Source organism: Oncorhynchus mykiss, chromosome 32 (genome assembly GCF_013265735.2).
Source record: "Oncorhynchus mykiss isolate Arlee chromosome 32, USDA_OmykA_1.1, whole genome shotgun sequence".
Lineage (NCBI taxonomy): Eukaryota > Metazoa > Chordata > Actinopteri > Salmoniformes > Salmonidae > Oncorhynchus > Oncorhynchus mykiss.
In genome coordinates this window covers 792,036-804,182 of record NC_050572.1, presented here as the reverse complement: position 1 = coordinate 804,182, position 12,147 = coordinate 792,036, and the positions used below count along the sequence as shown (strand labels likewise).

At 45.4% G+C, this 12,147-nt stretch overlaps 1 protein-coding gene across 1 annotated transcript in view; it reads right to left on the bottom strand.

The window, feature by feature from the left end:
- rims2b (regulating synaptic membrane exocytosis 2b) overlaps positions 1-12,147 on the bottom strand; it is a 161,317-nt gene that overhangs the window by 95,755 nt on the left and 53,415 nt on the right. The window contains exons 3-4 of the mRNA XM_036971021.1: positions 5,518-5,617; positions 4,999-5,122 (exon numbers count right to left, since the gene is read on the bottom strand). Coding sequence (XP_036826916.1) covers positions 4,999-5,122; positions 5,518-5,617 — 224 coding nt within the window. The remainder of the gene's footprint in view (positions 1-4,998; positions 5,123-5,517; positions 5,618-12,147) is intronic.

Genomic DNA, 12,147 nt, shown 5'->3' with positions numbered 1-12,147 from the left:
CTGGGATGTTATCCGTGGAGTTGTGGGACTTAAGCTGGATGTTATCTGTGGAGCTGAGGGACTGAAGCTGGATGTTATCTTTGGAGCTGAGGGACTGAAGCTGGGATGCTATCTCCAGTGCTGAAAGACTGAAGCGGGGTTGTTATCTTTGGATCTTAGGGACTGATGCAGGGATGTTATCTGTGGACCTGAGGGACTGAAGCTGGGATGTTATCTGTGGACCTGAGGGACTGAAGCTGGGATGCTATCTGTGGAGCTGAGGGACTGAAGCTGGGATGTTATCCGTGGAGCTGAAGGACTGAAGCTGGGATGTTATCTGTGGATGTGAGGGACTGAAGCTGGGATGTTATCTGTGGACCTGAGGGACTGAAGCTGGGATGTTATCTGTGGACCTGAGGGACTGAAGCTGGGATGTTGTCTGTGGAGCTGAGGGACTGAAGCTGGGATGTTATCCGTGGAGCTGAAGGACTGAAGCTGGGATGTTATCTGTGGATGTGAGGGACTGAAGCTGGGATGTTATCTGTGGATCTGAAATACTGAAGCTGGGATGTTATCTGTGGAGCTGAGGGACTGAAGCTGGGATGTTATCTGTGGAGCTGAAAGACTGAAGCTGGGATGTTATCTGTGGAGCTGAGGGACTGAATCTGGGATGTTATCTGTGGAGCTGAAAGACTGAAGCTGGGATGTTATCTGTGGAGTTGAAAGACTGAAGCTGGGATGTTATCTGTGGAGCTGAAAGACTGAAGCTGGGATGTTATCTGTGGAGCTGAAAGACTGAAGCTGGGATGTTATCTGTGGACCTGAGGGACTGAAGCTGGGATGTTATCTGTGGAGCTGAGGGACTGAAGCTGGATGTTATCTTTGGAGCTGAGGGACTGAAGCTGGGATGCTATCTCCAGTGCTGAAAGACTGAAGCGGGGTTGTTATCTTTGGATCTTAGGGACTGATGCAGGGATGTTATCTGTGGACCTGAGGGACTGAAGCTGGGATGTTATCTGTGGACCTGAGGGACTGAAGCTGGGATGCTATCTGTGGAGCTGAGGGACTGAAGCTGGGATGTTATCCGTGGAGCTGAAGGACTGAAGCTGGGATGTTATCTGTGGATGTGAGGGACTGAAGCTGGGATGTTATCTGTGGACCTGAGGGACTGAAGCTGGGATGTTATCTGTGGACCTGAGGGACTGAAGCTGGGATGTTGTCTGTGGAGCTGAGGGACTGAAGCTGGGATGTTATCCGTGGAGCTGAAGGACTGAAGCTGGGATGTTATCTGTGGATGTGAGGGACTGAAGCTGGGATGTTATCTGTGGATCTGAAATACTGAAGCTGGGATGTTATCTGTGGAGCTGAGGGACTGAAGCTGGGATGTTATCTGTGGAGCTGAAAGACTGAAGCTGGGATGTTATCTGTGGAGCTGAGGGACTGAATCTGGGATGTTATCTGTGGAGCTGAAAGACTGAAGCTGGGATGTTATCTGTGGAGTTGAAAGACTGAAGCTGGGATGTTATCTGTGGAGCTGAAAGACTGAAGCTGGGATGTTATCTGTGGAGCTGAAAGACTGAAGCTGGGATGTTATCTGTGGACCTGAGGGACTGAAGCTGGGATGTTATCTGTGGAGCTGAAGGACTGAAGCTGGGATGTTATCTGCGGAGCTGAGGGACTGAAGCCTGGATGTTTTCTGTGGATCTGAAAGACTGAAGCTGGGATGTTATCTGTGGAGCTGAGGGACTGAAGCCTGGATGTTTTCTGTGGATCTGAAAGACTGAAGCTGGGATGTTATCTGTGGAGCTGAGGGACTGAACCTGGGATGTTATCTGTGGAGCTGAAGGACTGAAGCTGGGATGTTATCTGTGGAGCTGAGGGACTGAAGCCTGGATGTTATCTGTGGATCTGAAAGACTGAAGCTGGGATGTTATCTGTGGAGCTGAGGGACTGAAGCTGGGATATTATCTGTGGAGCTGAGGGACTGAAGCTGGGATGTTATCCGTGGAGTTGTGGGACTTAAGCTGGATGTTATCTGTGGAGCTGAGGGACTGAAGCTGGATGTTATCTTTGGAGCTGAGGGACTGAAGCTGGGATATTATCTGTGGAGCTGAGGGACTGAAGCTGGGATGTTATCCGTGGAGTTGTGGGACTTAAGCTGGATGTTATCTGTGGAGCTGAGGGACTGAAGCTGGATGTTATCTTTGGAGCTGAGGGACTGAAGCTGGGATGCTATCTCCAGTGCTGAAAGACTGAAGCGGGGTTGTTATCTTTGGATCTTAGGGACTGATGCAGGGATGTTATCTGTGGACCTGAGGGACTGAAGCTGGGATGTTATCTGTGGACCTGAGGGACTGAAGCTGGGATGCTATCTGTGGAGCTGAGGGACTGAAGCTGGGATGTTATCCGTGGAGCTGAAGGACTGAAGCTGGGATGTTATCTGTGGATGTGAGGGACTGAAGCTGGGATGTTATCTGTGGATCTGAAATACTGAAGCTGGGATGTTATCTGTGGAGCTGAGGGACTGAAGCTGGGATGTTATCTGTGGAGCTGAAAGACTGAAGCTGGGATGTTATCTGTGGAGCTGAGGGACTGAATCTGGGATGTTATCTGTGGAGCTGAAAGACTGAAGCTGGGATGTTATCTGTGGAGTTGAAAGACTGAAGCTGGGATGTTATCTGTGGAGCTGAAAGACTGAAGCTGGGATGTTATCTGTGGAGCTGAAAGACTGAAGCTGGGATGTTATCTGTGGACCTGAGGGACTGAAGCTGGGATGTTATCTGTGGAGCTGAAGGACTGAAGCTGGGATGTTATCTGCGGAGCTGAGGGACTGAAGCCTGGATGTTTTCTGTGGATCTGAAAGACTGAAGCTGGGATGTTATCTGTGGAGCTGAGGGACTGAAGCCTGGATGTTTTCTGTGGATCTGAAAGACTGAAGCTGGGATGTTATCTGTGGAGCTGAGGGACTGAACCTGGGATGTTGTTTGTGGAGCTAAAAGACTGAAGCTGGGATGTTTTCTGTGGAGCTGAGGGACTGAAATGGGATGTTTTCTGTGTAGCTCAAACACTGAAGCTTGGTTGTTATCTGTGGAGCTGAGGGACTGAAGCTGGGATGTTATCTGTGGAGCTGAAAGACTGAAGCTGGGATGTTAGCTGTGGAGCAGAGGGACTGAAGCTGGGATGTTATCTGTGGAGCTGGGGGACTGAAGCTGGGATGTTATCTTTGGATCTGAATGACTGAAGCTGGGATGTTATCTGTGGAGCAAAGGGATTGAAACTGAGATGTTGTCTCTTGATCGGAAAGACTGAAGCTGGGATGTTATCTGTGGACCTGAGGGACTGAAGCTCGGATGCTATCTGTGGAGCTGAGGGACTGAAGCTTGGATGTTATCTGTGGAGCTGAAAGACTGAATCTGGGATGTTATCTGTTGAGCTGAAAGACGGTGTGATTCAAAACAAGTTTCACAAGAGCTATTAGTATGTAACATATTTTCACAGCTTTCAATGACAGGGACTAATTTTCTGCTTCGAACCTTTATGTAAACCTTTATGTTACCTTTCATATCTTGTCAGAGATACCATTAATAAAATTCTCCTGAGACGGGGGAATACATTGATTAAACATTTCAGTTAGTCAACACCGGTGGTTTACCACACATGTAGTGAATACCATTTGATTTGAAAATGTATTTATACATTGCCTTCAGAAAGTATTGACACCCCTTGACTTATTCCTCATGTTGTTATGTTACAGCCTGAATTTAAAATTGATTAAATTGAGACGTTGTGTCATTGTCCTTCACACAATGACCCATAATGTCAAAGTGGAATTAGGTATAATTTATTACAGAGTTTAAAGGCTGTGATAGGAAAACACTGAGGATGGATCAACAACATTGTAGTTACCCCACAATAGTAAACCAAATGGCAGAGTGAATAGAAGGAAGCCTGTACAGAATAAAGATATTCCAAAACATGCATCCTGTTTGAATAAGGCATCAAAAATGTGGCAAATAAATTAACTTTATGTCTTGAATACAAAGCGTGTTTAGGGCAAAGCCAACACATCACTGTCTACCACTCCTCATATTTTCAAGCATGGTGGTGGCTACATCGTTTTATGGGTATGCTTGTTATCGGCAAGGACTAGGGAATGTTCTGGGGAAAAAATACAATTTAATAGTTAAGCAAAAGCAAAATGCATAACCTGGTTCAGTCTGATTTCCAACAGACACTGGGAGATTAATTCAGACACGGGAGTTGCTTACAAACTTGCATAGTTAAAAAAAATATATATATGGTTTTTTTTTACCTTTATTTAACTAGACAAGTCAGTTAAGAACAAATTCTTATTTTCAATGACGGCCTAGGAACACTGCCTGTTCAGGGACAGAGTTGTACCTTGTCAGCTCGGGGATTTGAACTTGCAACTTTCCGGTTACTAGTCCCAAGCTCTAACCACTAGGCTACCCTGCCGCTCCAATAAAGGTTAAATAAATGTGAAATTTAAATAAAGATGACATTGAATGTTCCTGAGTGGCCTAGTTCAAGTTTTCACTTAAATTGGCTTGAAAAATCTATGGCAAGACCTGAAAATGGTTGTCTACCGATGATCAACAACCAACTTGACATAGCTTGAAGAATTTAAAAAAGATCCATGTGCAAACATTGCACAAACCAGGTGTGTAAAGCTCTTACCCAAAAAGACTCACAGCAATAATCGCTGCCATAGGTGATTCTAAAACAAGTTTTCACTTTATAATTATGGGATATTGTGTGTAGATGAGTGAGAAAATAAAACACATTTAATCAATTTTAAATTAAAGCTGTAACACAACAAAATGTGGAAGAAGTCAAGGGGTATGAATACTTTCGGAAGGCACTGTACCACTCCACAAGTCATTAAGGGCGTACAGGGGTAGCGCAAAACCAAGCTGGGAGTCACACATCCTAAGACTAAGTACATGTATTCACAACTTGAAAGGTCATTTTCCATAGTTGTGTTAGAACTGAACTCACCGTATGGGACGGGACACAACCAGCTCCACTTGGGGGTCTGGCTTCGATTCTAGAATGACATTATAAACTTCCTTGAATGTTGCTCCTTGTAGGACCCTCCCATTCCATTCAAGAACCTGATCTCCTGAAGAGAGAGAGAGGATCCGTTAACACAGCACACTACAGAAACAAAGAGAGGAGCGACATTAAAATATTCATGCAGTGTACAAATATGATTGAATTTGAGAAGTGTTTATGATGTGTACAAATATGATTGGTCAGATAAGGGTAATGGCAGCTAAAAAGACTCATTGCATCATCAGTATGAGAAGGCGTGTACTCATGACATCATCAGTGGGAGCCAGGGTGTACTCATGACATCATCAGTATGAGACATTGTGAGAGTGCGTACTCGTGACATCATCATTGTGAGTCAACATGTACTAGTTACATATTTAGAATGAGCCAGTGTCTACTCATGATATCATCAGTGTGAGCCAGTGTGTACTCTTGACATGATCAGTGTGAGCAGGTGTGTACCTGGTCGAAGGTGACCAACAGTATCTGCTAGACTTCCTCTCTTCACTTTAGTGATGAAAGCACAAAGTCGACCAGAATCCATCATCTTTCCTCCAACCACCTGTTAGACACAGACATGTTCAGTCATCACTATACATTGTACTCAGTATACATCACTATACATCAGTGGTGTAAAGTACTTAAGTAAAAATACTTTAAAGTACTACTTAAGTCGTTTTTTGGGGTATCTGTACTTTACTGTACATATTTTTTTACCCCCAATTTTGTGGTATCCAATTGTTAGTAGTTACTATCTTGTCTCATCGCTACAACTCCCATATGGGCTCGGGAGAGACGAAGGTCGAAAGCCATGCGTCCTCTGAAACACAACCCAACCAAGCTGCACTGCTTCTTAACAGAGCGTGCATCCAAACCGGAAGCCAGCTGCACCAATGTGTCGGAGGAAACACTGTGCACCTGGCGACCTGGTTAGAGTGCACTGTGCCCGGCCTGCCACGGGAATCGCTAGTGCGCGATGAGACAAGGATATCCCTACCAGCCAAACCCTCCCTAACCCGGATGACGCTAGGCCAATTGTGCATCACCCCAGGGACCTCCCGGTAGCGGCCAGCTGCGAAAGAGCCTGGGCTCGAACCCTGTGTCTCTGGTGGCAGGGTGGTGCATGCCTTAGGCCACTGCACCACCCGGGAGGCCATACTATTTATATTTTTAACAACTTTTAATTTTACTTCGCTACAGTCCTAAAGAAAATAATGTACTTTTTACTCCTTACTTTTACCTGACACCCAAAAGTACTCGTTACATTTTTAATGCTTAGCAGGACAGGAAAATGGTCCAATTCACACACTTATCAAAACAACACATGGTCATCCCTTCTGTCTCTGATCTGGCGGACTCACTAAACACAAATGCATATTTTGTAAATGATGTCTGAGTGTTGGAGTGTGCCCCTGGATATCTGTAAATGATGTCTGAGTGTTGGAGTGTGCCCCTGGATATCTGTAAATTATGTCTGAGTGATGGAGTTTGCCCAGGATATCTGTAAATTATGTCTGAGTGATGGGGTGTGCCTCTGGATATCTGTAAATGATGTCTGAGTGATGGAATGTGCCCCTGGATATCTGTAAATTATGTCTGAGTGATGGAGTGTGCCCCTGGATATCTGTAAATGATGCCTGAGTGATGGAGTGTGCATCTGGATATCTGTAAATTATGTCTGGGTGATGGAGTGTGCCCCTGGATATCTGTAAATGATGTCTGAGTGATGGAGTGTGCCCCTGGATATCTGTAATTGATGTTGGAGTGATGGAGTGTGCCCCAGGATATCTGAAAATTATGTCTGAGTGATGGAGTGTGCCCCTGGATATCTGTAAATGATGTCTGAGTGATGGAGTGTGCCCCTGGCTATCTGTAAATGATGTCTGAGTGATGGAGTGTGCCCCATGATATCCGGAAATGATGTCTGAGTGATGGAGTGTGCCTCTGGATATCTGTAAATTATGTCTGAGTGATGGATGGAGTGTGCCCCTGGATATCTGTAAATTATGTGTGAGTGTTGGAGTGTGCCCCTGGATATCTGTAAATTATGTCTGAGAGACGGAGTGGACCCCTGGATATCTGTAGATTATGTCTGAGTGATGGAGTGTGCCCCTGGATATCTGTAAATGATGTCTGAGTGATGGAGTGTGCCCCTGGCTATCTGTAAATGATGTCTGAGTGATGGAGTGTGCCCCTGGATATCTGTAAATTATGTCTGAGTTATGGAGTGTGCCCCTGGCTATCTGTAAATGATGTCTGAGTGATGGAGTGTGCCCCTGGCTATCTGTAAATGATGTCTGAGTGATGGAGTGTGCCCCATGATATCCGGAAATGATGTCTGAGTGATGGAGTGTGCCTCTGGATATCTGTAAATTATGTCTGAGTGATGGATGGAGTGTGCCCCTGGATATCTGTAAATTATGTGTGAGTGTTGGAGTGTGCCCCTGGATATCTGTAAATTATGTCTGAGAGACGGAGTGGACCCCTGGATATCTGTAGATTATGTCTGAGTGATGGAGTGTGCCCCTGGATATCTGTAAATGATGTCTGAGTGATGGAGTGTGCCCCTGGCTATCTGTAAATGATGTCTGAGTGATGGAGTATGCCCCTGGATATCTGTAAATTATGTCTGAGTTATGGAGTGTGCCCCTGGCTATCTGTAAATTATGTCTGAGTGATGGAGTGTGCCCCTGGATATCTGTAAATTATGTCTGAGTGATGGAGTGTGCCCCTGGATATCTGTAGATTATGTCTGAGTGATGGAGTGTGCCCCTGGATATCTGTAAATGATGTCTGAGTTATGTAGTGTGCCCCTGGATATCTGTAGATTATGTCTGAGTGATGGAGTGTGCCCCTGGATATCTGTAAATTATGTCTGAGTGATGGAGTTTGCCCAGGATATCTGTAAATTATGTCTGAGTGATGGGGTGTGCCTCTGGATATCTGTAAATGATGTCTGAGTGATGGAATGTGCCCCTGGATATCTGTAAATTATGTCTGAGTGATGGAGTGTGCCCCTGGATATCTGTAAATGATGCCTGAGTGATGGAGTGTGCATCTGGATATCTGTAAATTATGTCTGGGTGATGGAGTGTGCCCCTGGATATCTGTAAATGATGTCTGAGTGATGGAGTGTGCCCCTGGATATCTGTAATTGATGTTGGAGTGATGGAGTGTGCCCCAGGATATCTGAAAATTATGTCTGAGTGATGGAGTGTGCCCCTGGATATCTGTAAATGATGTCTGAGTGATGGAGTGTGCCCCTGGCTATCTGTAAATGATGTCTGAGTGATGGAGTGTGCCCCATGATATCCGGAAATGATGTCTGAGTGATGGAGTGTGCCTCTGGATATCTGTAAATTATGTCTGAGTGATGGATGGAGTGTGCCCCTGGATATCTGTAAATTATGTGTGAGTGTTGGAGTGTGCCCCTGGATATCTGTAAATTATGTCTGAGAGACGGAGTGGACCCCTGGATATCTGTAGATTATGTCTGAGTGATGGAGTGTGCCCCTGGATATCTGTAAATGATGTCTGAGTGATGGAGTGTGCCCCTGGCTATCTGTAAATGATGTCTGAGTGATGGAGTGTGCCCCTGGATATCTGTAAATTATGTCTGAGTTATGGAGTGTGCCCCTGGCTATCTGTAAATGATGTCTGAGTGATGGAGTGTGCCCCTGGCTATCTGTAAATGATGTCTGAGTGATGGAGTGTGCCCCATGATATCCGGAAATGATGTCTGAGTGATGGAGTGTGCCTCTGGATATCTGTAAATTATGTCTGAGTGATGGATGGAGTGTGCCCCTGGATATCTGTAAATTATGTGTGAGTGTTGGAGTGTGCCCCTGGATATCTGTAAATTATGTCTGAGAGACGGAGTGGACCCCTGGATATCTGTAGATTATGTCTGAGTGATGGAGTGTGCCCCTGGATATCTGTAAATGATGTCTGAGTGATGGAGTGTGCCCCTGGCTATCTGTAAATGATGTCTGAGTGATGGAGTATGCCCCTGGATATCTGTAAATTATGTCTGAGTTATGGAGTGTGCCCCTGGCTATCTGTAAATTATGTCTGAGTGATGGAGTGTGCCCCTGGATATCTGTAAATTATGTCTGAGTGATGGAGTGTGCCCCTGGATATCTGTAGATTATGTCTGAGTGATGGAGTGTGCCCCTGGATATCTGTAAATGATGTCTGAGTTATGTAGTGTGCCCCTGGATATCTGTAGATTATGTCTGAGTGATGGAGTGTGCCCCTGGATATCTGAAATGATGTCTGAGTGATGGAATGTGCACATGGATTTCTGTAAATGATGTCTGAGTGATGGAGTGTGCCCCTGGATATCTGTAAATGATGTCTGAGTGATGGAGTGTGCCCTTTGCTATCTGTAAATGATGTCTGAGTGATGGAGTGTGCCCCCGTCTATCTGTAAATCATGTCTGAGTGTTGGAGTGTGCCCCTGGAAATCAGTAAATGATGTCTGAGTGTTGGAGTGTGCCCCTGGATATCTGTAAATTATGTCTGAGTGATGGAGTTTGCCCAGGATATCTGAAAATTATGTCTGAGTGATGGAGTGTGCCCCTGGATATCTGTAAATGATGTCTGAGTGATGGAGTGTGCCCCTGGCTATCTGTAAATGATGTCTGAGTGATGGAGTGTGCCCCATGATATCCGGAAATGATGTCTGAGTGATGGAGTGTGCCTCTGGATATCTGTAAATGATGTGTGAGTGTTGGAGTGTGCCCCTGGATATCTGTAAATTATGTCTGAGTGACGGAGTGTGCCCCTGGATATCTGTAGATTATGTCTGAGTGATGGAGTGTGCCCCTGGATATCTGTAAATGATGTCTGAGAGATGGAGTGTGCCCCTGGCTATCTGTAAATGATGTCTGAGTGATGGAGTGTGCCCCTGGATATCTGTAAATTATGTCTGAGTTATGGAGTGTGCCCCTGGCTATCTGTAAATGATGTCTGAGTGATGGAGTGTGCCCCTGGATATCTGTAAATTATGTCTGAGTGATGGAGTGTGCCCCTGGATATCTGTAGATTATGTCTGAGTGATGGAGTGTGCCCCTGGATATCTGTAAATGATGTCTGAGTGATGGAGTGTGCCCCTGGATATCTGTAAATTATGTCTGAGTGATGGAGTGTGCCCCTGGAAATCTGTAAATGATGTCTGAGTGTTGGAGTGTGCCCGTGGATATCTGTAAATGATGTCTGAGTGATGGAGTGTGCCCCTTGCTATCTGTAAATGATGTCTGAGTGATGGAGTGTGCCCCCGTCTATCTGTAAATCATGTCTGAGTGTTGGAGTGTGCCCCTGGAAATCTGTAAATGATGTCTGAGTGATGGAGTGTGCACATGGATATCTGTAAATGATGTCTGAGTGATGGAGTGTGCCCCTGGAAATCTGTAAATGATGTCTGAGTGTTGGAGTGTGCCCCTGGATATCTGTAGATTATGTCTGAGTGATGGAGTTTGCCCCTGGATATCTGTAAATGATGTCTGAGTGATGGAGTGTGCCCCTGGATATCTGTAGATTATGTCTGAGTGATGGAGTTTGCCCCTGGATATCTGTAAATGATGTCTGAGTGATGGAGTGTGCACATGGATATCTGTAAATGATGTCTGAGTGATGGAGTGTGCCCCTGGAAATCTGTAAATGATGTCTGAGTGTTGGAGTGTGCCCCTGGATATCTGTAAATGATGTCTGAGTGATGGAGTGTGCCCCTTGCTATCTGTAAATGATGTCTGAGTGATGGAGTGTGCCCCTGGATATCTGTAAATTATGTCTGAGTGATGGAGTGTGCCCCTGGATATCTGTAGATTATGTCTGAGTGATGGAGTGTGCCCCTGGATATCTGTAAATGATGTCTGAGTGATGGAGTGTGCCCCTGGATATCTGTAAATGATGTCTGAGTGATGGAGTGTGCCCCTTGCTATCTGTAAATTATGTCTGAGTGATGGAGTGTGCCCCCGTCTATCTGTAAATCATGTCTGAGTGTTGGAGTGTGCCCCTGGAAATCTGTAAATGATGTCTGAGTGTTGGAGTGTGCCCCTGGCTATCTGTAAATGATGTCTGAGTGACGGAGCGTGCCCCTGGATATCTGTAAATTATGTCTGAGTGATGGAGTGTGCCCCTGGATATCTGTAGATTATGTCTGAGTGATGGAGTGTGCCCCTGGATATCTGTAAATTATGTCTGAGTGATGGAGTGTGCCTCTGGATATCTGTAAATGATGTCTGAGTGATGGAGTGTGCCCCTGGATATCTGTAAATTATGTGTGAGTGTTGGAGTGTGCCCCTGGATATCTGTAAATTATGTCTGAGTGACGGAGTTTGCCCCTGGATATCTGTAAATTATGTCTGAGTGATGGAGTGTGCCCCTGGATATCTGTAAATTATGTCTGAGTGATGGAGTGTGCCCCTGGCTATCTGGAAATGATGTCTGAGTTATGGAGTGTGCCCCTGGATATCTGTAAATGATGTCTCAGTGATGGAGTGTGCCCCTGGATATCTGTAAATGATGTCTGAGTGATGGAGTGTGCCCCTGGCTATCTGTAAATGATGTCTGAGTGACGGAGCGTGCACCTGGATATCTGTAAATGATGTCTGAGTGATGGAGTGTGCCCCTGGATATCTGTAAATGATGTCTGAGTGATGGAGTGTGCCCCTGGCTATCTGTAAATTATGTCTGAGTTATGGAGTGTGCCCCTGGATATCTGTAAATGATGTCTGAGTGATGGAGTGTGCCCCTGGATATCTGTAAATGATGTCTGAGTGATGGAGTGTGCCCCTGGCTATCTGTAAATGATGTCTGAGTGATGGAGTGTGCCCTGGATATCTGTAGATTATGTCTGATTGATGGAGTTGGCCCCTGGATATCTGTAAATGATGTCTGAGTGATGGAGTGTGCCCCTGGATATCTGTAAATGATATCTGAGTGATGGAGTGTGTCCCTGGATATCTGTAGATTATGTCTGAGTGATGGAGTGTGCCCCTGGATATCTGTAATTGATGTCGGAGTGATGGAGTGTGCCCCTGGATATCTGTAAATTATTTCTGATTGATGGAGTGTGCCCCTGGATATCTG